The sequence below is a fragment of the Schistocerca piceifrons genome, chromosome 2, assembly GCF_021461385.2.
Source record: "Schistocerca piceifrons isolate TAMUIC-IGC-003096 chromosome 2, iqSchPice1.1, whole genome shotgun sequence".
In the NCBI taxonomy this organism is placed as follows: Eukaryota; Metazoa; Arthropoda; class Insecta; order Orthoptera; family Acrididae; genus Schistocerca; species Schistocerca piceifrons.
This window is the reverse complement of record NC_060139.1, coordinates 254044012-254071587: the sequence shown is the minus strand read 5'-3', so window position 1 is coordinate 254071587 and position 27576 is coordinate 254044012. Positions and strand designations below refer to the sequence as shown.

The window sequence follows — 27576 nt, the reverse complement described above, 5'->3', positions numbered from 1 at the left end:
CTGAATACGCACTCTCTCGAGATATATCTGGTACTATCGCAGGAGATGACGAGAACAGAACAAGAGGTTATTTGACAAATGAGAATAAGCACTTTCACACTCCTTGGCCTCGCATAATTTATGTCTGGTGGTAAACAATATTCTCTGAAAATATTATTGAGTTTTTAACCATAAAGTAAAAGGCATTTAGAGATGTAAAAATGCAGATCAGATATGTATGAGTTCTTTTTTAAAAGAGGAAGATTAAAAACTTGTTTAAACCTTACGTTCAAATGTGACAAATTTTATGAGTTACTTTGCTTCTAACTTTAGTAAAAATTGATTCTAATATTTATGAATTATGTAATGAGAACTGCACGCCATTTGTATTGAATTAATTCCCACTGTCAAGTTCATTTTCGTACATATGTTTTTTTTGTGATATTTACATGTTGATTTCTGTCTCTCCTTCACTGTAGTCGTCTTTTTGAGGTTGTGCTGTAATAGGAAAATCTGAAAAATAAATCTAGAACTTTTCTATATGCCACAGTTACAAATAGTATTTTTTCTGTCTGTTTATAGGTATTGTGCATACTCCATTATGCACACACAAACAATCACTTACACTGTGTGGTTTTGTAATGAAAACATGTACACTGTCAGAGGAGTTACATATTTTGTGGTTACATTATTTAAATGGAGTTGTCAATTGCAAAATTTATTTTTTTACGATTGTTGTCTATTACTGACTTTTAAATTGTCAGTTATGCTTTATATTCTATTTTGTTACAAATGTTGTGTAGAGTCTATGAAGAAATGAACATATTTACAGAAATTACTGCACTTATATACATGAGAAACATTTGAAAAAATTAACTGATACACTATTTAGTTTGTCAACGAGAATTCTTTTCCCCTGCTTCTTGTTTACAAAAATTCCCAGGTCCTGCATTAAATATCTTAAGCTGCTCTTATTGATAGAGCGAAGTGGCGCAGTGGTTAGCACACTGGACTCGCATTAGGGAGGACGACGATGCAAAAACGCTTACGGCCATCCAGATTTAGGCTTTCCGTGAATTCCCTAATCATCATCATCATCATCAGCCAATTCAATCATTAGATGATGTGGCCTCTTCGAGTCGTGGATTCAGGTAGGCTTTCAGAAGTCTTCTCCAAGTGGGACGGTCTTGGGCAGTTCTCTGCCAGGTGTTACCAGCGATCTTCTTGATGTCTTTATCCCATCTGTCTGGTGGTCTTCCTCTAGGCCTCCGGTGCTCTCTCGGACTCCACTCAAGTACTAGCTTCGTCCATCTGTTGTCTTTTCTTCTTGCGACGTGGCCAGCCCACTGCCACTTCAAGGAACCTACTCTCTCTAAGATGTCACTAACCTTCGTCACAGACCGGATGTCATCTGCCCTTTTCCTGTCCTTTCTTGTATAGCCCAGCATTGATCTCTCCATGGCTCTCTGTGCTGTCCTAAGTTTCCCTTTTGTGAATGAGTTCAGTGTCCATGTCTCGCATCCGTACGTCATCACAGGAAGAATGCATTGATCAAATACTGCTTTCTTCAGATTTACTGGCATTTTTGATCTGAATACTTTTGAATTCTTCCCAAATGCTTGCCAGCCAAGCTTGATGCGTCGATAGATTTCTGGTCTTATGTCTCCCTTCATATTTATAATCTGGCCAAGGTAGACATATTCACTGACCTCTTCTAGTAGACTGTCCTTCACTTTCACATCTCCAGCTGGGACCCATTTGTTGGATATTACTTTTGTTTTGGAAAGGTTCATGTTTAAGCCAACCAGCTGACATTCCGATGCAAGATCTGTAACTAAGTTTTGGAGCTCTGCGAAGTCTTTGGCCAGTAAGGCAATATCATCAGCAAATCTCAAGTTGGTAAGCCTTCTTCCATTAATTCTAATTCCCTTACCTTCCCAGCTCAGCTTTGACATAGCCATTTCCAATACAGCAGAGAACAGTTTTGGGGAGATGGGATCGCCTTGCTTGACACCCCTCATGATGCGGAATTCTTGAGTTGATTCGCCGATGTTAACATAAGCTGAAGAATTCTCGTAGATTTTCCTGAGCACTTCAATGTATGCTGCTCCCACTCCTTGCTCACTCAAAGCTTGGAGGACAGCTACATGGCTAACGGAGTCAAATGCCTTTTCAAAGTCAACAAAGGCAATGCAGAGAGGCAGTTGGTATTCATTCGCTCTGCTTATCACTTCACTAACGGTCAGAATGTGGTCAATAGTGCTAAAATTGCTTCGGAATCCAGCTTGTTCGATAGGTTGGGCTGAGTCTAGGGTGGAACTAATTCGGTTTATCAAGATCTTTGTAAACATTTTGTACAAAATTGAGAGCAAGCTGATAGGACGGTAGTTTTTAATATTGTGAATACTTCCTTTCTTGTGTATCAAAATAATCTTAGCCTTGTTCCACGATAGTGGGATTGAAGCATAGTGCAGGCAGGAAGTAAATAGTTTTGCCAAGTGACTTATTGTTACCTCTCCTGCCAGTTTGAGGATGTCAACGCTGAGCTCATCATCACCCGGCACTGTTCCCTTCTTCATGCTATCTAGAGCACACTTGACTTCCGATGGGAGTATATCTGGAACACTAGATATATCATTTAAATTAGATACACTCAAAATTTCCCCTGGATTGCTATACAAATTGCTGTAAAAGTCTCTGATGAACTTCAAAACCGCCTCCTTTTCAGTGATTCGACTGTCATTTCCATCGAGTGCGATAATCTGCTTTTTACCTATTGTGAGTTTGCGTTTGGCTGACTTTAAACTTGTCTTGTTCTCCAAGCTTGCTCGTAAGGTGTCTTCAGTGAATTTCTGTATGTCAGTTTTCATCTCTCTTCGCACTGCCTTACATAGTTCAGAATACGCCACCATGTCACGATCGGTTTGGATTTTCATTTCTCTCCTCTGTTGTAAAAGGGTTTCAGTTTTGGCACTGAATTTCTTTGCTTGTTTATTTTTTTTGCATAGGCCACCGACTTCTTGTGCACTTGAAACAATCATTTCCGCCAAATCACAATCTTTAGTTACGTGGAACTTGCTTTGGAGGACTTCTTGGAATTTCGAGGAATGTTCTTCCAGGTTTTTGAGGTTGATTACCCTTCTTTTCCCTTTCATAAGTTTACTCCTTTCATTTCTTACATTGAGTTCGACCCTTGCTCTCACAAGACGGTGATCACTGCCAGTGTTGAACTGATTTAGCACTGATACGTCTTTTACAATCTGTGGAATATTTGACAGAATAAAGTCTATCTCATTTTTGACACTGAAATTTAGGCTCCTCCAAGTCCATTTTCGGTCAGAGTGCTTCTTAAAGAACGTATTCCCTAATAGCTCTAGGAAAATGCTGGAATGGTTCCTTTGATAGGACACGGCCGGTTTCCTTCCCCATCCTTGGCAAAATACGATCTTGAGCTTCGTCTCTAATGACCTCGGTCAGTGGGACGTTAAATCCAACCTTCCTTACTTCCATCCCTCTTCTTAAATGTTTTTGAATGGGTGTCCAGGGTCTTTTATGTGTGTTGCCTTTTCTGATTTTTTGAATCGGTTATATGTTTAACATTGCTGTGTTCGGGAAACCCAATATGAAAGTGCTTGCCAGTTTGTTCTATGTAGTAGCTTGCGCAAGCTTTACATGTGATTTTGTATATTCCTGAGTCTGAGAATTTATCTTTTCTAGTGTTTAAAGTGTTCACTAATTTCTGTTGTAGTTTGTGGAGAAGTCACTTGCACTTCACGTGACCTAAGGAGGTTTTCTGTTTTTTGAGAAATGTTGCCTACGAAAGGTATGCTACCGCTACAAAAATGTGTTGCTGGTTCCTTCTAAAGAGCCAGGACTTTCTTTCTTTTTTGCTATTTGTTTCCGCGTTTTGTTTATCATTGAACTTGTGAAGTCATTAGTCACTGCAGTTTTTGTCTTTATGTCTGTTCAACGGAATTTTGTTTACTTTGTGTACCATTGTTTTGTATGTAGGTTTCCTGTGTATATCTGGACGCCTGCACTCAACATCTGCAACAAAACAGAATATAAAACACAATCGATTATTTAAAAGTCAGCAAAAGTCAGTAATGGAAACGTAATAAATTTTACAACTGACAACTCCATGTAAATAATGTAATCCACAAAAAATGTAACACCTCTGACAGTGTACAAACTCTTTGTGAAACCATACTAACATAATATAACTGTAACATGTTTTGACTAAAAAAAAAGAACCATTGTGATGGTTTGTGTGTGTGCTTAATGGAGGAGGCACAAGTAGTAAGTAAGTAGATGGAAGACAATACTATTTCTAAAATTAGCATATAAAAAACATCCCAAGATTTATGTTATCAAATTGTCCGATTGTAGTATAACTTCAAAGAGACGACTAGAGTGAAGGAGAATCAGAAAATCACGCAAGTAAACATCACAAAATACACTTGCATAAACAAATGTACTTGGCAATGAGAATGAATTCTCGAAAGGTGACATGTTAAGCATGAAAACCTATGTAAATGGTACAGTTGCCACTATTTAAAACATGAATGACACAGTTGCAGGTTTTCCAGAATCATTGATTATGATGAATACCATTAAGTTCCCAATATTATTTTTAGAAGTTTATAATATTATTTCTTATAATATTATTTTATTATTTCTAATCATTTTGTTTTTCTGCAAGTCATTTTGAAAGTTTCACCTTGAAAAAGATATCCAAACTGAAACTTAATCAATACCTATACACTTTATGTAACCTTTTTAGCAATTTAGTCCCCTTAGAAAACAAAATCTGCTTGTAGCCAGCTAAACATGGATTTTTCTATGTCCAACAAGGACGCCGTTATGGAGAGTGAGGACAGCGTGCTCAGCGTCGCGCCTTACTTAATTTGGCGCCCGCCAAAGATGTCACATGAGCAGACTGCCATAAGACAAGGGGGAAAGTCCACCGTTCCGGCACTGGCGGCGCGCACGTCGCCCTGTATATTGTCTGTGAAATCCCGCCACCCAGTCACTGCTAGACCATCAACCTTAAGAGATTTATCACGGATTTCTGTGTCCGCGATTGCTGTTCTAGTTTGCGACCATCGATATCTTATTTACAATGAGTTTGTTGGTGATTACTGGTTTTGGTTTGGGCACATTTCTGCCAGGTGTGTGTTCAGCTTTGTGTGAAGATGTGGCAGAGTGTGGTATGAACTGCTCAGTGTGTACAGTAATAAAGTTTTTTATTCCTGAGAATTCACAGTTCATAACAAATTTTCATATGGAATTCACTATTAAGTAAGTATGCATACTATTCTTGTTGGATAAAAAAATAACAATAGGCTTTAGACAGTTTTCTTCTGTTCTGAACTTCTACCGTATTTTTAACATTCATCAATGGCTTTCTCAGGAAAGCTACATGGAAACGAGAACAGAAGACTGTCATCTTGCTTCACTTATTTCTAGTTACTACATTTATTGTGCATCACACATAAATCGATAACTACAGCTGAAATGCTGCCATGCTGTTACATGACAGCACTACCATAGGAACTATAGTGAGCATAATGAATGCAACTTCGAAACATGTGGTTAATGTTACGGGCACATGGTCGAGCGGCTGCTCGTAAGCCACACATCATGCCGGTAAATGCCAAACGACGCCTCGCTTGGTGTAAGGAGCGTAAACATTGGACGATTGAACAGTGGAAAAACGTTGTGTGGAGTGACGAATCACGGTACACAATGTGGCAATCCGATTGCAGGGTATGGGTATGGCGAATGCCCGGTGAACATCTGCCAGTGTGTAGTGAAATTTGGAGGCATTGTTGTTATGGTGTGGTCATGTTTTTCATGGACCCATTGTTGTTTTGCGTGGCACTATCACAGCACAGGCCTACATTGATGTTTTAAGCAAATTCTTGCTTCCCACTGTTGAAGAGCAATTCAGGCATGACGACTGCATCTTTCAACACGATCGAGCAGCTGTTCATAATGCACGGCCTGTGATGGAGTGGTTACACGACAATAACATCCCAGTAATGGATTGGCCTGCACAGAGCCTTGACCTGAATCCTGAATCCTACATAAAACCTTCGGGATGTTTTGGAACGCCGACTACGTGACAGGCCTCACCGACCGACATCGATACCTCTCCTCAGCACAGCACTCCGTGGAGTATGGGCTGTCATTCCCCAAGAAACCTTCCAGCACATGACTGAATGTGTGTGTGCGAGAGTGGAAGCTGTCATCAGATCTAAGTGTGGGTCAACACTATGTTGAATTCTAGCATTACCGATGGAGAGCGCCATTTTCAGCTAGGTGTCCGGACACTTTTTATCACATAGAGTAGTAGTATACTAAAGTCAGTGGTCATCACCAGTTTACTATTGGTGGTCATTTCAATAGCAAGACACACACACACACACACACACACACACACAAAACGATGTCCATACGTTTCCCTGCTTTGTTTCATGATGGGTAAATGAGCAACTCAAAACATTCAGAATTTGACCACTGTTGAAACAACAATGTATCCGTTGGTTATAATTAAACTGGCTGTGTTTCGAGTGCTGCATTCAGGTTGTATACACTGCAGGTCACTGAAACATCGTAGGTGTGTTCATTAATCGGTCTGCTAATGGAGTGCGCTGAAAAAAATATTAGTTCTACCTTCTGCCACCCGGCGAAAATACGGAGCAGTAAGCTGTCAGAATGTGGTGCGGCTGTAGGAAAAGGGGATAAACTATCAGACACATGATAACGGTGGTTCTGGTACGTTTATTAAGAGATAATTCACAAGTTACAACACGTGTTAAATGTGGTTCCCAAAACAACATGCTGCATCCATAACTTGGCGGGGTCGACAATTGACCAAACCATATCTGACGAAAGCAGAGCAAAAGGTCGTCGTATGCTATCCTTCAGATCAGAAAGATTCCAGATACATCACTGATAGTCACGATCTTCAGATATCCCCACAACCAAAAGTCACATGGATTTAAGTCAAGGGATCTGGAATTCCACACATCTTGAAATTGCCTTGAGATAATGCTGTTGTTATCGAAGGCTCCTCAAAGCAAGTCTTTCACCTGGCAAGTGACATGTGGTCTCACCCCACTTTACGCGAAAATAGTAATGCGGACACAGTTGCGTTTTGGCGGAGCCGGAATCACGTATTGCACACGGAGGTCCTTATAACACGCAGATGTCACAGTACACCTAACAGGCCCACGAGATGTAATCTCTTCAAATAAAAATGGACCGAGAGTGAAGGAGCTTGTGAAACCATACCACACAGTCACGTAAGCTGAGTGAAGTGGATGTTTCTGCCCAAGGTGTGGAGGAGTATAACCCCATATGCGACAGTTCTGTGTATTAGCGGCGCCGCGAAGAGTAAAATGTTCCTCGTCTGTCCAAAGAATAATACCTGGCCACATGTCATCCATTTTCATGCATGCCAAAAAACAAAGGGCAAAGATACGGCGTTGTAGCTGAATCTTCCAAAGATACCAGTGTAAAATGCGCTGACAAAACTTTTGAACCATTGACCAGAGGAGAGACAATTCCTGTCACACAAATTGCGCACTGGCTGCAGATTTTGAGGCTTCGTTATGTACGGTCAGCTATAGTTACAACAACTGCATCAACAACTGCCATGGGAATAGGCCGCCTCTCTCTCCCTGCTCTACATTCTAATTCGTCTGTTTCTTAAAATTTCTTGATTATATTCTTTAGCCTATTTATTGACACGGGGCCTGTCCGCAACTGTTTATGGCGGCGACATTTCTACAATGCAGCGCTGCTATTGCTGCCAGTCTGATAAAACAACTTTACCAGCAGTTCAAGGTCGTTCTTCCCAATAGTCATTGCGTTTCGTATGGAAAACTTCAGCCTTCTTAATCAATTACAACAAGTCACTTCACAAAAGGAATTAACGCACATCGCCAAGCGACATACAGCATAGTGACATCAAAAGAGGAAATGTTTCAAATTCGAACTGCTTACAGAGATATATTTTCACCTCGTGGCAGAAAGTGGAACTATTTTTTTTTTTTTTCAGCATACTCTACGAGCGCACCAGTTAATGAACATACCTACCATGTTTCAGCGCCCTGCAAAATATACAGCCCCATTGCAGCTCTTGGACCACAATTAGTTAAATTACAGCCACATAGTATCATCTCAGTCAACGGGATTTTCATCTCTGTCAGCCTTGAGTATGTTACAGAAATCAGACTGCATCTTCCTCCATACATCAAGTTAAATTCTTGTTTCATGTTAACTATTTCGCACTTAAGAGGAGAGCAAGATCTCGCTTCTATGACGTACACGCATAGTACATAACATTGGTGAAATAATAATTAAATCGGCAACCTAGCTGCAAGCAGGCGTTGTTAAACATCATTGGGGACATATTGAAAATGTGTGCCCCGACCGGGACCCGAACGTGGGATCTCCTGCTTACATGGCAGACGCTCTATCCATCTGAGCCACTGAGGGCACAGAGGATAGTGCGCCTGCAGGGACTTATCCCTTGCACGCTCCCCGTGAGACCCACATTCCCAACATGTCCATACCACTATACTCGCAGTGCGCAAATACATGTTTGCCCATCACACTCATTACTCGTGGCAGATTAAACTACCAAATTCCGTTATCGATTTAATTATCATTTCATTCTAGAGAAGCTTCACGGTCATCAATGGTATATGTTCTTTTGGGAACAGATACTACCTTCATATATACATAACATTGGTGTTCATAACAATATCCATCCTCTTTACTGGAGTACTGAAATTTAAAATACACTTTTCTGTATTTACTTATTATGGACTCTGCTAGAGATATTTCGTGTAACTAGAGAGACATGTTGTGATGTACAGTCCCAAAAATAAACAACTATTTATTACAATGTGTTCACACAAAAAATCAAAAACTATTTCGTATAAAGTGTTTGGAAATATTCCTACTCTTTCACATTTTATTGATTGTTTGTAAGTTTATGGTCACTTTACTGTGCAATATTAAGTACATGCTAAAGTTCCTCTTCTGCTCATTTTGGTAGGAAATGTAATCTATGATCTTCACATGGAAACAACATTTATACAGAAACAAACAGGATATTTATAAACAAGATCTGCCTCCCTTGACAGAATAACCTGAAGCATGAATCTTTCACTCTGCAGCAGCCCGTGTTCCGTTTTTAAACTTCCTTGGATGTTAAAAATATTTGCAGGACCAGGATTCTACCCTGAAACGTTGCCTTTTATTGGTTTTTTTCTTTTCATGTGTCATCTGTTCAGCTTCCAGTATGACCACAATGGGAAGTACTGAAGATACAGGAACTGACAGTCAATGATTGATATTTTCATGAATTTTGAAACAGTTGAACTGTGGAGTATATGATTTCTCAGTAACGTATAAAACTTTTTATTACAGTGTCTAGATTACTATACTTCCTTCATATTAGGCGACCAGTTTCAACTGCACTTTTCAGTCATCTTCAGGCCACACAATTGCTACTGCAGTTGTGATTTCGTGAATTGACGAGTTATTTCGGTAACGATCATATAACCTGAATATGACTGCGAATTGCGGTTGAAACTAGTCGTCTTATGTGTTAACATGACAACTGAATTCGTTTATGTATGATGAATAATAGAAATTATTAATAGAAAGTGAATGGAAACAGCAACAAGGAGATAATATTGTCTTTTGTATCCTAATGTACTTTCCTAATATTCTGTACTATAGATGTAATAAAACTATAGATTTAACGCTTGTTGCCTCTGGGTGTATTCAGAACTGCTACTAGACAACTTTTCTTCAGTAGATATGTGATTTTGCAGTAAAGTGGAAGGATTTGACTGTTTCTTTGCAGCACCAACCCAGCAGAGGATCTGAATTGGAGGCTTCTGCAGGCAGCTAAGGATGGAGCAGTGGAGGAACTGCGGGTGCTACTCGCTGTTGGGGCAGATGTGGAGACAAAGGACGAGTATAGGAAGACAGCTCTCCAGTGGGCAGCAGAGAGAGGGTATGCGAAGGCAGTCGATTGTCTACTGAGCAGTGGGGCAGAAGTGAACACCAGGGACAGATGGCAGCTTACACCACTGCACAGGGCAGCAGAGAGGGGGCACCAGGATGTGGTAACTGTGCTGCTGGAAGCAGGAGCAGACAAGTCGGCCATGGACAACAGAGGGCGAACACCTCTGTACATCGCCAAAGTGATCAACAGGTGGCAAGTGATGGACATTCTGAAGTGATGTTTGTATCTAACGCTTTGTGAAGAAAGTACAGGGAAATAGCCACTAAAGGCACTGATTTTTAGCGATCTCATGTGGTATGTCTCCATTGACACCGCAGATAAAAGGCAAAATATACGAGATGTTCAACCAAAAACTTTCGAAGAGGCACTGAAGAAGAAGGAGCTGTCAGATGGGAGGCAGCAGAATGCAAACCCCCAGCTTCAGTCAGCACATAAAGGCAGCACACAACTCAGCAATCAGGATAAGTCATGTTCAAACACAAGTCACTGTCTGTCTCGGCCTAGTGACGCTATAGTTCCAATTAGCTCCAAAGCACTTTCCAGTCCACCTTCTTCGAAATGCACTCTAGCTTACATGCCCGAAGACTGCCTTTTGGAAGGGATTCTCATGCCAGGTTGATATGGACGAAAAAAAAAAAAAAAAAAAAAAAAAGACCCTTGACTTTGACTCAAGGATACTAATGAACCATAGAAGGACAGTGACAAAAAGCAAATAAGTGTTGTCACAAGTTCTATAACAGTCATAGAACATACCAGGAACAGGAAGTGACAGACATACTGATAAAACCTACAAAGAAAATGGAAGCCAAGAAATCATTACGTGGGAAAGGTATATAGTGTACACAATCTACAGATAATTTCCCTTCACAGATTAAACGAATTTTGTGTACACACAATAATACTTGGAAGACTAAAATAATTACAGTTATTGGTTGAGGCAATACGTCAAATCACCCCAATTAGCTGATCAAATTTAATTTTCCGATTCAGAAGTGGTGGTCTGAATTCAGTTGAACGTCAATAAATTAGAAACTGACACAGCTCAGTTACAAATATTGCCCCACAAGGTGTTAGAGTGAAGAGAGGAAATATATGGTGCTGGTGTGCTGGGCAGACAGCTGGTAATGATGTATCGCCAGAAAGCATTTGGTTCTAGGCTTCTTTGACTGCAAATCTATGTTCACATAAAGCACTTGTGATATATTGCGAACATGGGACTTCAAGCGAAAGTAGGAAATTTGTTCAGTAATGCAACTGTCCAAAGTACGAAGAATCAGAACGATGTCATGATAACGTTGCTCAAAATACTATGCAATCAAGTGCCACACAGCAAATAACGCAGATGTCATTCATGCCAGTTACAGCTCAAGTAATAAGTGGAATAAGCCAATGGCTGCTATTATCTATTTAGATAAGAAGGTGACAGTGACAAAGATTGGTCAGGTTTTTGATGAATAAACTCTAACTACACACATAACTGGCAGATATTAGGCTACTACCATAACTTTTTAGTACAGTCGCAATATATAACCATACGTGAAAAATCTTTAGAAGATAGCAATAATGGAACATAGGAGCAAACTTATTTTCACTCTGGATGCTTACGCTAACACTGTGGTATAACGAAAGACAAAATGAAAGGTGGTGGCTCTCTGAGATGCAGTGCAGGAACTAGTGTCAAACGTAATTAATAAACTATTCAATTAACCTACAAATCATAACTGAGCACATGCTTCAACAAAACATCATAACTTCCCAGTATAATGAGGAGCACTTGGCGGCATATTATATAGTAATGTAGTGTAGCTACAATCAACAAGGTGGAAACTGGGAATTGCTGCAAAACAAGTTCATGATAAGGTCGATTGACAAAGGAGGGCTTGGTGTAGCAGAAAAGAGGAAGATTCGTTATATCCGATTCAAATGACAATGAGAAGCAAAAACGATTGTCGAAAAACTGGAACCTCAGAACATGTTATTTAGCACCGTGTGCACTTGAGGGGTATCATCTAATACGAAGGAGATGAAACAGGGGAATACACAAAATCGAACAGAGCGAAACGTGGTGTCACAAGTAAGACAATTTAACAGAGCACCCAGAAGACAGCTGAAGATTTTCCTTCAAGAAAAAGAGATGACAATGTCTGTGTCGCGATGGAGAACTAACTGTATAGATGAATATAACAGATCATAGGGGAGACCTGTGTTGACCTGCGTGTGGTGCGGTGACGGACCCTGGAGACTGCCAGGAGCTGCAGCTTCTGTGAAACCTGAGGCTGTCCTCCCCGGATCAAGGGATACGACAAGAAGACTGAAGGGACGTTCGCTATGATGCAGAGGGTCCCCTTCCTGGAGGCAACATCCGCGCCACAGGATCTGTGGCGCAGATGGCGGCATGAAGTGAGATTGTTAAAAAGTAAAACAAGTGTAAAACCATTGCAGGTCACAGAAAACTTTTAAGAAAACGTTGAAATCAAGAGATTTTGTCTCTCTAGTGTGGTCAATATGTTTCCTATTCAAAAACACTGTGCTGTTAGCAACAAACCTGGTGGCATCTATTTTGAATAACAAGGGGATACGGAATCGCCTATCCCCGCAATGTTAAATTATGCCTACTACAGCGAAAATTTTCTCAGAAACTACTGGAGCCAGAGAGATAAAGTTTTTACGGACATGTTATCACAATACTGAAACAACAGTTTCTTGTAAAAGTAATTACTTACAGATATATTTTATATTTACCTTACTTTAAATTTTTTGAATCACTTTTCACTACATAGTCACTTCTAAATCTTTTTCGAATCAGATAATTCAAAAAACATTGTCTCAGTGTTTACAAGAAACCCAAATGACTATGTAATAAAAATTTCAGACCTCTAAGTTCAACAATACCTGAGATAATATTCCTAGAAGAAGAAAAAGTAAACTTATGGTGAACGCAGAAAGAAGATTAAAAACATTCCCGATCCATAGTTAAAACCCCCTTCACGGTCTTCATAATCATCTTCACGTTTTCTTTTGGTACTCCTTCGAACCTGCCTTGGTTTTTTCACTAATGTCTTGACTATACTGTGTGCATGGCTTAGTCTGTGCCGATCTAAAGTCAACATAGCACGCACTGTGGAGGAACCAACACGCAAACCCAACTTTTCAAGAACATGACATTTAGTAATATTTCCAAGATCGAGGGTTGCCACAACACCGTACACTCCAAAACGCAGTGTATTAATTCCAACAAATGTTGTTTTTAGGAGGCGATGCCATATTATGCTATTCAAGCACTCGTTGGGGTTCTGAGTTCTTTCATGAAGACATTTCATCAGGAGACTTCCGTCAGCCTGATCTCTGAAGATGTGCATCACTTCTTCCATGATGGCTGCTGGTAGACTATGATGATGACTGTATTTCTCTCCAATTATCAATCCACTGTTATATTTACACCAGCTCTTTTCAACTTCGGGGCAGAAACTATGCTCCGTATGCTGAAAATGCCGACACAGTGTGGAAATATAAAGCCCATATAGCTTTCCTCATTTCTTCAAGATTGTCTGTATTTTGGCTGATTGTTACGCCATAGCGAATCTGAATGTGGTCAGCCATCGAATCAGTCAATCTTTCTTCCCCATCAAAAGTTTTCCCATTATCTAGTTTTTTCCTTTCATAATTGATTTCAACCTTCTCAGCCCGGCACCTGTTCTCCTTTGCACGTGTCCTATTCATTCAAGTTTGTTTATTTTTACACTGTTCCCACATGGTTTGCTTTCCAAAACTTCTTTGAATGCCTTAGAGTCACCATCTCCCAGATACTGGACATAGCGAACATCACACCACTAGAAGAGCCATGAAAAAATTTTTTCACCCCAGCAGCCTTTATGTCACCAATACTACTATAATAATTAGCAACAAGTGATCACGATGTTCATTTTTCAGCCTATCTATGCATCTACAGTATTTGAACATTGTCGCAAAATGAGTAACCTTACGAGTGTCAACATTAGTTGCTACGACAACACCATTTTGTAGGTGAGACCCCTTTTTGCTATGTGCCATCAAAAGCTACTGTGAGGTGACAGATGTCATTATTTTATTTCATTGCTTCTTCCACAGCTTCCTGCATTGACTTCTATGCTACATCTGTAACTACAGATCCTAGTACATAGTTGTAAGCATCAAACTTTGAAGGTACATTGGGAAGATTTAAGATAGCATCTCACCTGCTGCTCTGCCCTTACCAATCGCCCGCCACCCATAGACAAACCTAATATTTACACTATAAAGTTTAGTTTTGTTGTATTTACTATTTATAGTTACTGAAGCAGAGCTTGGAAACTTACGGTTGTATTTACAAACACTGCATATTAAATTAAACTGGGAAGCCAGGCCAACATGGGACTCAACTGTCACAGAAACATTTCCTTGATATTTTTTGCAACACACGCTGTTTTCACGAGCTTCATGCAGTATACTGGTATCAATGAGTTCAAAAACTACCTTCCCTTTATCAGATAAATTATATTTCTCTTCCAAATCTCTGAGTTTTTTCAATAAGAAGCACTGTTTTAATTTGCAGTAAGGTCGTTCTGCAAATCAAAAGTGAGTGGACTCACATTTTCCAACAATGATAATGAAGGAATGTTTCGCTCTGCTGGTGAATCATCGGTTCTTTTCTTTTGCAAGTTCACACGATTATTAAACACTTTTACCCTAGCTCTAGGCATTTTTTACGGCAGAAAATGAAGTACCAAACTCAAAAAATCGAAGAATAACTTCATGAAAGCAGAGATAAATAATTTCGGACAAATAGTGTACAAAGGGTTGCTGAAATGCGGGGTGTCTGAATTCATGTCACATGAATTTACTGCCGAAACGTTTATGGTCAGCTATGACAGAAGTGTATCACAAAAGCACAATACCCGATCTAACAAATCTGTGAAAATAAAATATTTATAATTCTGTTAGAGCCACTTAAGAGGGAACTTGGAAAAATCTAATAAACCAATAAAACGAAAATCGATTTTTTCACCCACAATCCGATTTCGCATCTCCTTAAACTAGTTATGCAGAAGACAACAACAGCTGTTATCATAATTGACATATGTCGTTTATAATCTGGGATGTAAACACAATGGAAGAATGGAGATTTTAGTGAGTAGTTGAGGCAGTATATACTTTTACACGTGGTTTTTCCATAGGGGGCCCAGTCATTATGAAGTTAGGAAACGTTATTCCCCTAAAAATTATTACTAAATAAATTATAGAACAGTCCGAGTGTGTGCTGAAAAGTAATGCCTCGAAACTTTTCATGTGAAAAATCTTAAAGCTTTTTAAATAAAACGAACGTTATTAACATTCTACTTCTTTATTCTTGTCTGCATATTTGTAACCCTGTGCCGCTAGAGGACTCCGAATTGTAGCGTGTCACTTGGCGATGAGTGACGTAACTATGCCGATGCCTGATAAACAGCGTACTGTAATCGTGTTTCGAATTCTACTCTACAATCCGACACATTGGGTTCACCGTCATCGATCATCCTCCGTACAGTCCTAGTTTGACTCCAAACGTTAAAGAACACTATCAAGGACTTCACTTTGGTAGTGAATAAGCGATGGAAGCGGAGGTGAGGTTGTGGCTCCGTCAACAAAGTCAAACATTCTACTGCGACAATATCAGCAAACTCGTCTGTCGTTCGGAGAAATGTGTTCGTCAGCAGGGTGACTATGCTTAGCAATAAATTTGTAGACGTGAAAATAAAGATGAATAATGTTAATAACGTTTGTTGTATTTAAAAAGTTCTAAGAGTTTTCACATAAAAATTCCGGAGGCATTACTGTTCAGCACGCCTTAGTACCTATAATAATTAATGAGATACCAAGTATGTCATAGTTTCTAGGTAGCAGACCGATATGTACACCAGCAACAAATAAATAAGTGTCTTTTATTATGTATGAATTTCATTTATGCTGAAAAAAATCTTCAAATATCACTGGCTGACTGAATTAAATCCCTGTTTCAGAGGACGCTCAATTTATTGACATCACATCAAGCGGATGGTGTCGAGCAGTCAAATTAAATTGTTGGAACTAAGTTTGATTATAAAATGAAACGACCATTAACTGAGGAGTGTAAAAAACTATCAACCAACCAATGAACCATCGAAACTCTTTTGGGAAGCTCTTGAAAAAAAAAAAAAAAAAAAAAAAAAAAAAAAAAAAAAAAAAAATTAATTTAGGATACTAGATAACTTTGAAGCTGGATTTGAAAACTTTTTGACAGGAAGAATAGCGTACGTTGTACTAAATGGAGGTTCATTAGAAGTAAAAACAGATGTACTTCAATGCACTGTAACTAATGGCTTACCATACAGAATTATTTGTTACCTCATACATTTTTTCACAAAACATGAGTTTTATGAGGAAGGTGTAACACTATCCATTCGAAACAGGTTATAAATTAGCAGTCTGACTGTCAAGGACAGAAATTAGGTGTTGATGTAGAGAAATTTATAGCCACAGAACTTCTGAGACAACAGAGATGTAGTATGTTGGACAACAGTATGAATGAGCCACAACTGAAGTAAGTGACGTCACACAAATTTCTAGGAGCTCTAAGCGTACCATTTCTGCTGGATGCCATTTCTTTGTGATACGGACATCTGCTGGCCATTGTCGTGGTGACAATGCGAAATTTGCGATCTGAGCGTTCGTACGTTTGTGAGTAGTTCAGTGTGGGTGAAGTGAGGCAGTTAATTGTGTCACGAGTGGAGGTAGTGAGAATATGGAGTGGATTGCAGCTATGTGAGTAATAGTGGAGTTTAAGAGTCTACAACAGGAAAGAAGTGAAAAGGTGATGAGGTACAGAATGTTTAGTAAATAATTCAGAGGAAAAGATAGTGTTAAGAAGTGATTAAGGTTGTTCCGTTCGCCTTTAATTGGTTCAAATGTTGAAGGTTAACAGTTGTGTATGGATGATGACAAGCATTGGCCTAAACGAGATAGTGCTTTATTAATGTTCGTGGGGAATATTCCAAAATGGCACTAACCTGAGTGGCAATATTACCGTAAAGCACTGAACGGTTGAGTGCGAGATGAAGATTATTACACTTAGCATTTTTGCCTTGAAAATTGTAAGTTCTCCTTCTTAATTTCCAAAGTTCAACAAGACATATCCTTGTACAAGGAGACTTCAAAAAGTAAGTTACTTATTATTATGAAAAGGAACTTTCATTGATAGCTGTACTACACTTCGAACTGACACAGATACATGACACTATTTTTCAACACAGTCGGCAACCGCCTGTGAACAACAGTCGGAAAGCTCTACCAGTCGTTCAGTTCCTCGACGATAGACATCCGCTCGTTTGTAACGGAGCCATTCGAGAATCGCTGTGTGAACATCCTCAGCGCTGGAAAATCGTTTTGCTCCGAGATGTTCTGATTCGATTGCCTGGACATGTCGATGGCAGCACCACTCAGGTCTCCACGGCCTTGGCCGAACTGTTGGCACCATTTCGCTGCGGCTGAATGCGACATTTCATATGAGCCACGCACCGCCAGAATTTTACGGTGAATCCGTGTGCAGTTCAGATGTCTTACCCGTTGTGTCTAGACAAGACAGCCTAGACACAATGAGAGGAAGCCGAAAGGCACGCGCTTAAACTCACGCAGGCTGGCGTGAGGTCTGAAACAGGATACGTAATGAATGCTATAAAGAAAAGTACGTAGCTTCTGGAATACTTAACTTTAATCCACATTTGTAGAACATCGCTCTTGATATTACATTAATAGAATAGAATATCAATTGAATACGACGCCTTGCTAGGTCGTAGCAAATGTAGCTGAAGGCTATGCTAACTATCGTCTCGGCAAATGAGAGCGTATTTGTCAGTGAACCATTGCTATGAACGTCGGCTGTACAACTGGGGCGAGTGCTAGTACGTCTCTCTAGACCTGCCGTGTGGTGGCGCTCGGTCTGCTATCACTGACAGTGGCGACACGCGGGTCCGGCGTATACTAATGGACCGCGGCCGATTTAAAGGCTACCACCTAGCAAGTGTGGTGTCTGGCGGTGACACCACATTACCCACAAGAACCGTTATGTCCCGCCTACTTCAAATTTGCATTACGTCTCCAGTTGCTGGGCCATTTCACTCGCACACAGCGATGCACATCTTATCCGTACCGCAGCAGAACTGTATCTCAGGAAACCCGAAACGTGTACTCTTTTCTGACAATGCGACACTGTTATTGTGCAATGGTCTGAGCGTGGGACAAAACGTGTGACTCACTTTCTAAAGTCCCTATGTATATATTAAAATCAACAATTCATCAACCTGTGTCGAAAGAAGCAAACAAGGGCATGGTACAGTTATTAGGTACATGGCCACTGCTCTTAATCTTTTCTCATTTACCTATACAGGGTGGTCCATTGATAGTGACCGGCCCAAATATCTCACGAAATAAGCATCAAAAGAAGAAACTACAAAGAACGAAACACGTCTAGCTTCAAGGGGGGAAACCAGATGGCGCTGTGGTTGTCCCGCTAGATGGCGCTGCCATAGGTCAAACGGTTCAAACGGCTCTGAGCACTATGGGAATTAACATCTCAGAACATCAGTCCCCTAGAACTTAGAACTACTTAAGGCTAACTGACCTAAGGACATCACACACATCCATGCCCGAGGCAGGATTCGAACCTGCGACCGTAGCGGTTCCAGACTGTAGCGCCTAGAACCGCTCGGCCACCTCGGCCGGCGCCATAGGTCAAACGGATATCAACTGCGTTTTTTTTTAAATAGGAACCACCATTTTTTATTACATATTCGTGTAGTACGTAAAAAATATGAATGTTTTAGTTGGACCACATTTTTCGCTTTGTGATAGATTGGGCTGTAACAGTCACAAACGTATAACTACGTGGTATCACGTAACATTCCGCCAGTGCGGACGGCATTTGCTTCGTGATAAAATGGACCGTTTACCAATTGCGGAAAAGGTCGATATCGCGTTGGTGTATGGCTATTGTGATCAAAATGCCCAACGGGTGTGTGCTATGTATGCTGCTCGGTATCCTGGACGAAATCATCCTAGTGTCCGGACCATTCGCCGGATAGTTACGTTGTTTAAGGAAACAGGAAGTGTTCAGCCACATGTGAAACGTCAACCACGATCTGCAACAAATGACGATGCCCAAGTAGGTGTTTTAGCTGTTGTCGCGGCTAATCCGCACGTCAGTAGCAGACAAATTGCGCGAGAATCGGGAATCTCAAACACGTCGGTGTTGAGAATGCTACATCAACATCGCCTGCACCCGTACCAATTTCTATGCACCAGGAATTGCATGGCGACGACTTTGAACGTCGTGTACAGTTCTGCCACTGGGCACAAGAGAAATTAAGGGATGATGACAGATTTTTTTCACAAGTTCTATTTAGGGACGCAGAGTCATTCACCAACAGCTGTAACGTAAACCGGCCTAATATGCACTATTGGGCAACGGAAAATCCACGATGGCTGCCACAATGGAACATAAGCGACCTTGGCGGGTTAATGTATGGTGGGGTATTATGGAAGGAAGGATAATTGGCCCCCATTTTATCGATGTCAATCTAAATGGTGCAATGTATGCTGATTTCCTACGTAATGTCCTACCGATGTTACTAAAATATGTTTCACTGCATGACAGAATGGCGATGTACTTCCAACATGATGGATGTCCGGCACACAGCTCACGTGCGGTTGAAGCCATATTGAATAGCATATTTCATGACAGGTGGATTGGTCGTCGAAGCACCATACCATGGCCCGTACGTTCACCTAATCTGACGTCCCCGGATTTCTTTCTGTGGGGAAAGTTGAAGGATATATGCTATCGTAAACCACCGACAACGCCTGACAACACACGTCAGCGCATTGTCAATGCATGTGAGAACATTACGGAAGCGAACTACTCGCTGTTGAGAGAAATGTCGTTACACGTATTGCCAAACACATTGAGGTTGACGGGCATCATTTTGTGCATTTATTGCATTAATGTCGTATTAACAGGTAATCACGCTGTAACAGCATGCGTTCTCAGAAATGATAAGTTCACAAAGGTACATGTATCACATTGGAACAACCGAAATAAAATGTTCAAACGTACCTACGTTCTGTATTTTAATTTAAAAAACCTACCTGTTACCAATTGTTCGTCTGTAATTGTGAGCCATATGAACGTGACTATTACAGCGCCATCTATCAGAAAGCGATAAAAGTGGTCCAACTAAAACATTCATATTTCTTTACGTACTACACGAATATGTAATAAAAATGGGGGTTCCTATTTTTAAAAAAACGCAGTTGATATCCGTTTGACCTATGGCAACACCATCTAGCCGGCCAACCATAGCACCATCTGGTCTCCCCCTGAGCTACACAAGTTTCGTTCTTACAAGGGAACCTCCCCATCGCACCCCCCTCAGATTTAGTTGTAAGTTGGCACAGGCATAGGCCTTGAAAAACTGAACACAGATCAATCGAGAAAACAGGAAGAAGTTGTGTGGAACTAAGAAAAAAATAAGCAAAATATACAAACTGAGTAGGCCATGTGCAAGGTAGGCAACATCAAGGAAAGTGCGAGCTTACGAGCGCCGTGGTCCCGTGCTTAGCGTGAGCAGCTGCGGAACGAGAGGTCCTTGGCGCAAGTATTCTCTTGAGTGAAAAGTTTAATTTTTTATTTTCAGACAATTATCAAAGTTCAAGCACTCACACATAATCAACTTCGCTCTCCAAAATTCCAGGATATGTTCAGATTTGCTTGAACATATGCAGGATTTGACGATCTACACGCGGGAATAGTTGAAAACGTAAAAAACATATATTTTGACGGAGCACAGGGAAAACTGTGCAACTGTAAAACTGTTGTATTCATTTGTTGCAGTTTATGTGACAAACTCTTATGTTTTCATCACTTTTTTGGGAGTGATTATCACATCCACAAGAAAACCTAAATCGGGCAAGGTAGAAGAATCTTTTTACCCATTCGCCAAGTGTGCAAGTTAGGTGGGTCGACAACATATTCCTGTCATGTGAGCACATGCCGTCACCAGTGTCGTATAGAATATATCAGACGTGTTTTCCTGTGGAGGAATCGGTTGACCTATGACCTTACGATCAAATGTTTTCGGTTCCTGTTGGAGAGGCACGTCCTTTCGTCTACTAATCGCACGGTTTTGCGGTGCGGTCGCAAAACACAGACACTAAACTTATTACGGTGAACAGAGACGTCAATGAATGAACGGACAGATCGTAACTTTGCGAAAATAAAGAGTAAAATTTTCACTCGAGGGAAGACTCGAACCAAGGACCTCTCATTCCGCACCTGCTCACTGTAACCACGGGACCATGGCGCTCCTCAGCTGACATTCTCCTTGATGCTGCTTATCTTGCGCATGGACTACACAGTTTGTATATATTTTGCTTATTTTTTCATAGTTCCACACAACTTCTTCCTGTTTACTCAATCTGTGTTCAGTTTTTCAAGGCCTACCCACTGTGCCAATTTATAACTAAATCTGAGGGGGGTGCGATGGGGAGGTTCCCTTGTTAGTAGTTTTTTCGTTTGACGCTTATTTCGTGAGATATTTGGCTCGGTCACGATCAATGGACCATCCTGTATATGCGATCTGCACTGACAGTTAAATCATTTGCGATTGTCTGTGAATAAATAACCAACATTTATAAGCGAGAGGAGGCGGAAACTTACACAATATCGGTATGTGAAGATACAAAGTTGGACGATCACTTTGAGTTGCGTATAAAGCAAACGACAGGCTTTGATTTATATATAGGATACAGCAGTATGTCTGCAAAAGGGCTTGTTTAGAAAAGACATAATTTTCACAGTGGAATACTGCTAATGTGTGTGGGAACTGTATCAACACGACAATGTAGAGACGTTAAGAATACGAAGAAAAGGGGTCTCCGAATGGTGACAGGCTTGTTGACCAAGGAGGAGAGGAAAAACAATTTCTGGAAAATATCGGTAGCACACACTCTAAAAGAAGAGGAATGTCCAAGAATCATGTTCCATAGCGTAATCTAAAAACGTTTTTCAGGCGCCAGTTATCACTTTGGTGCACAAAGCAGAGATAAAAAGAACAACAGCACACGTTTAAAAGCTTACTCAACCATTCTCATTATGCTCCAACTGCAAATGTAAGTTACAATTACAGAAAAATACTTTTCGAGGTTAATACGGACCCGTGTCTGCACAGATAACCGAAAAACACAGACAATTCAAAAAACCTTACTTGTTTTTACCGGAATCTGCTGTTTACAGTTTAAAAAAATATGTTATACATCACATTTAAAAGCCCATTCCATTACTTACATGCTATTATGCGGAGTTTGCATATTTTGATGGAATGGGTTGGGGTGGGTGGGTTGAACTATAGTTTCTTAAAATACTGCCAGAGATCGCCCCTCAACTAGCAGGTTGACGACACTGTATAATGTGATGGAATAATATGAATAGCCTTGTACACGTTAATCTGTTCCAAGACAACACCTGACAATGTTAACATATAAGTACGATCGTACCTCTGTTATGAATTACTGCACCGGTCAAAATACTGTACATCGCCCCACAAAGTAATAGTTAAAAAAAAGTAGTAGTTCGCAGAATGCACCAACACATTATGAACCACGGCAAAAGCAAATTCTGACTGCGACCATCATTTCATCTACTGTATACCTCCTGCATATATCATTGTCTGGAATACTTCCACAAGTAATCAACGATTACGTGCGTAAAATGAGTAGATGCTCTGCAAATGCCGAACCTGTGTTACTAGTTTCCAATACACGTTTCGAATATGTACGTAAATGCAAACTTACACAATTTCGCACCTGACTGTCGCATACCTAGCACAAAGATCCATATAACGTTGAGATGTTGCGTGTGCGTGTTTGACTTTCTAATAATAACTCGAAAATTTCCTTCAATATAGACTCAAGTAGTAACTGCCAATACAACTTTTTTCATACGCGTTGTAACTCCTATAGGGAATACATTTACATAAAGTTATTCAAATAACCTCAGTCTTTCGGTAAAATATTTGTGAGAAATTATTTGTAAATTGGTGTTTTCCTTTAATAAATTGGTGTTTTCCTTTAATACGTAGCAATGTTGTAATTTATTAACTCGTAATTTACGCTTACGGGCGCTTAGTAAAACACTATGTCATTAAAGTGTAGATCCTTATTTTTAACTAACAATTAACGATAAAAAGCGAAGTGCCACACTAATTGATATGTGGTTCTTTACAGTTTACCTTTTCACCACATTGCTGTGTGCAGTTGGAGCACAACTACACCGCTGAGTTGCAGTAATAATATAATCAAATTATATTATCTATCTCTCGTGTCTCTATGGCAAACATGTTATATATCTGGGCAAATATAACGATTACGTAGTTCATTTTACTTACAGTTAGCGTAATAATTGGCGTAATAACTGCAGACATTCCTTCTTTTGTCGCTCCATTATGCTAACTTCAAGCAAAGATCTAACTTACCGCAGAGACAGCGATATAATTTTAGTCTCCTCTCCGATATTTTTCAGTTTCATTCAGATGGTTTTCTTTGTTTCTTTCTGTATTATAAAAAAGACTATCAAGTATTTCTTCTATCTCTATCCTATAACGTCTATAGGACATATTTCTTAGTTTTCACGTACATTTCTTTTCCTCGAATAGAGTTTAATAGATTATGACCTTCTAGACATACATAATACATCTACATCTACATCCATACTCCGCAAGCCACCTGACGGTGTGTGGCGGAGGGTACCCTGTGTACCTCTAGCGGTTCTCCCTTCTATTCCAGTCTCGTATTGTTCGTGGAAAGAAAAATTGTCGGTATGCTTCTGTGTGTGCTCTAATCTCTCTGATTTTATCCTCATAGTCTCTTCGCGAGATATACGTAGGAGGAGCAATATACTGCTTGACTCCTCGGTGAAGGTGTGTTCTCGAAACTTAAACAAAAGCCCGTACCGAGCTACTGAGCGTCTCTCCTGCAGAGTCTTCCACTGGAGTTTATCTATCATCTCCGTAACGCTTTCGCGATTACTAAATGATCCTGTAACGAAGCGCGCTGCTCTCCGTTGGATCTTCTCTATCTCTTCTATCAACCGTATTTGGTACGGATCCCACACTGCTGAGCAGTATTCAAGCAGTGGGCGAACAAGTGTACTCTAACCTACTTCCTTTGTTTTCGGATTGCATTTCCTTAGGATTCTTCCAATGAATCTCAGTCTGGCATCCGCTTTACCGACGATCAACTTTATATGATCATTCCATTTTAAATCACTCCTAATGCGTACTCCCAGATAATTTCTGGAATTAACTGCTTCCAGTTGCTGACCTGCTATATTGTAGCTCAATGATAAGGGATCTATCTTTCTATGTATTCGCAGCACATTACACTTGTCTACATTGAGATTCAATTGCCATTCCCTGCACCATGCGTCAATTCGCAGCAGATACTCCTGCATTTCAGTACAATTTTCCATTGTTACAATCTCTCGATACACCACAGCATCATCTGCAAAAAGCCTCAGTGAACTTCCGATGTCATCCACAAGGTCATTTATGTATATGGTGAATAGCAACGGTCCTATGACACTCCTCTGCGGCACACCTGAAATCACTCTTACTTCGGAAGACTTCTCTCCATTGAGAATGACATGCTGCGTTCTGTTATCTAGAAACTCTTCAATTCTATCACACAATTGGTCTGATAGCCCATACGCTCTTACTTTGTTCATTAAATGACTGTGGGGAACTGTATCGAACGTCTTGCGGAAGTCAAGAAACACGGCATCTACCTGGGAACCCGTATCTATGGCCCTCTGAGTCTCGTGGACGACTAGCGCGAGCTGGGTTTCACACGGCCGTCTTTTTCGAAACCCATGCTGATTCCTACAGAGTAGATTTCTAGTCTCCAGAAAAGTCATTATACTCGAACATAATACGTGTTCCAATATTCTACAACTGATCGACGTTAGAGATATAAGTCTATAGTTCTGCACATCTGTTCGATGTCCCTTCTTGAAAACGGGGATGACCTGTGCCCTTTTCCAATCCTTTGGAACGCTACGCTCTTCTAGAGACCTACGGTACACCGCTGCAAGAAGGAGGGCAAGTTCCTTCGCGTACTCTGTGTAAAATCGAACCGTTATCCCATGAGGTCCAGTGGCCTTTCCTCTTTTGAGCGATTTTAATTGTTTCTCTATCCCTCTGTCGTCTATTTCGATATCTACCATTTTGTCATCTGTGCGGCAATCTAGAGAAGGAACTACAGTGTAGTCTTCCTCCGTGAAACAGCTTTGGAAAAAGACATTTAGTATTTCGGCCTTTAGTCTGTCATCCTCTGTTTCAGTACCATTTTGGTCACAGAGTGTCTGGATATTTTGTTTTGATCCACCTACCGCTTTGACATATCTTAGGATTTTCTGCCAAGTCAGAACATAGAACTTTACTTTCGAATTCAATGAAGGCCTCTCGCATAGCCCTCCTCACACTACATTTCACTTCGCGTAATTTTTGTTTGTCTGCAAGGCTTTGGCTATGTTTATGTTTGCTGTGAAGTTCCCTTTGCTTCCGCAGCAGTTTTCTGACTCGGTTGTTGTACCACGGTGGCTCTTTTCCATCTCTTACGATCTTGCTTGGCACGTACTCATTTAACGCATATTGTACTATGGTTTTGAACTTTGTCTACTGATCCTCAACACTATCTGTACTTGAGACAAAACTTTTGTGTTGAGCCGTCAGGTACTCTGTAATCTGCTTTTTGTCACTTTTGCTAAACAGAAAAATCTTGCTACCTTTATTAATATTTCTATTTATGGCTGAAATGATCGATGCAGTAACCGCTTTATGATCGCAATATTAGAACAAAACGTTAAAGATAATTATTGTATTCTATTGTACTTTATGTTAACCTAGGGCCTAGACCCGACGGAGAGGCTCCATCCCCGCCACAGTCGCAGTGGTCCACAACCCTACGACGACTACCGCAGTCCACTTCACACCTCCGCCGCCCCACACCGAACCACTCTTCCAGGGTTATAGTGCGTTTCGCCCCCCCCCCCCCCCCCCCGAGAACGTCTCACACCAGACGAGTGTAACCCCTATGTTTGCGTGGTAGAGTAATGGTGGTGTACGCATACGTGGAAAACTTGTTTGCGCAGCAATCGCCGACATCGTGTAGCTGAGGCGGAATAAGGGGACCCAGCCCGCTTTCGCCGAGGCAGATGGAAAACCGCCTCAAACCCATCCACAGACTGGCTGGCTCACCGAACCTCGACACAAGTTCGCCGGGCGGATTCGTGCCGGGGACCAGGCGCTCCTTCCCAGTCCGGAGCGTTAGACCGCACGGCTAAGATAATTATTAGTTGGTTTTATTAAACTGGAAAATAACTGAAGACAACTTATCTCATAATAACAACAACAAACATGTATTTTATCTTTGAAGTTATTTTAAGTAAATCACAGATATAATAATTGAAATTGCACTCTCAACACTCCTCCTCAGTTCAATGATTTCATATATAACACTTCAAAAATTGAGATAGACCCAACAAGCCTCTCAAAGCGATGAATTTAGGAGCTTGTAAGCCTTTGGTGAAGACGTCCGCAATCTGATCCTCCAAACGTACATGCTCGACGGTGATTATTTTGCGGTGGTGAAGCTGGCGCACAAAGTTACATTTAACGCTGACGTGCCTCAACCAACGATGTTCCCATTTCATCAATAGCCGTATACATGATTGATTATCCTGGAATGTATGAACTGACACTTGGAATGGAATTTGAATGTCGTCCAGCAAGTATTTCAGCCAGAGCAACTCAACAGCAGCTGTTGCCCGAGTTACTTATTCTGCCTCTGCAGAAGACAAAGCATCACTAGTCTGTCTCTTCGTTGTCCAACAGACAGTATTTTGGAAAAGTTGTAACAGATAACCAGAGATAGATCTAGCGTCTTTCTTTTTGTTCCAGTTTTCATCAACATAGGCCAGAAGAGCTTCTTGATTCCTTTTCCGATAACGTACACTGGTACTCAAAATTAAAGCAACAAACCATTATTTCCCCGTCCTGTGTCTAATCCACGATATAATCATCCAAACTGTCAACAGATGTCCATACAATCGTGTTCTGCACAGAAGATGGCGTTCCGGTCAATGGACAAGCACACCAACGATGACGTCAGGGCACAATCAAACGGAGTAGTGTTTGTCGGGTAGTCTCACATCCACAACCGCTGTGCATACAATTAGAGACGGTGCAGTATGGCACAGAGCAGACGCCTACCAGAATATCTGCGGTGGAGGGTCATATGAAAAATGGAAACAGCACAGATGTGGCCCAATGGCTTAATGCGAACCGTTCTGTTGTTTCTCGGATGTGGCGACTGTTTATAGAGACTGAAGCTGTATCCCGAAGACCAGGGCAGGGCCGACCATGTGTGACTTCAGAAAGAGAGGACCGTTATTTGGTTGTAAG

At 40.7% G+C, this 27576-nt stretch overlaps 1 protein-coding gene across 1 annotated transcript in view; it reads left to right on the top strand.

The window, feature by feature from the left end:
• Positions 1-10250, top strand: part of LOC124775303 (ankyrin repeat domain-containing protein 65-like) — a 177260-nt gene extending 167010 nt beyond the window's left edge. Inside the window, exon 4 of the mRNA XM_047250139.1 lies at positions 9869-10250. Coding sequence (XP_047106095.1) covers positions 9869-10250 — 382 coding nt within the window. The remainder of the gene's footprint in view (positions 1-9868) is intronic.
• Positions 10251-27576: the final 17326 nt, after the last annotated feature.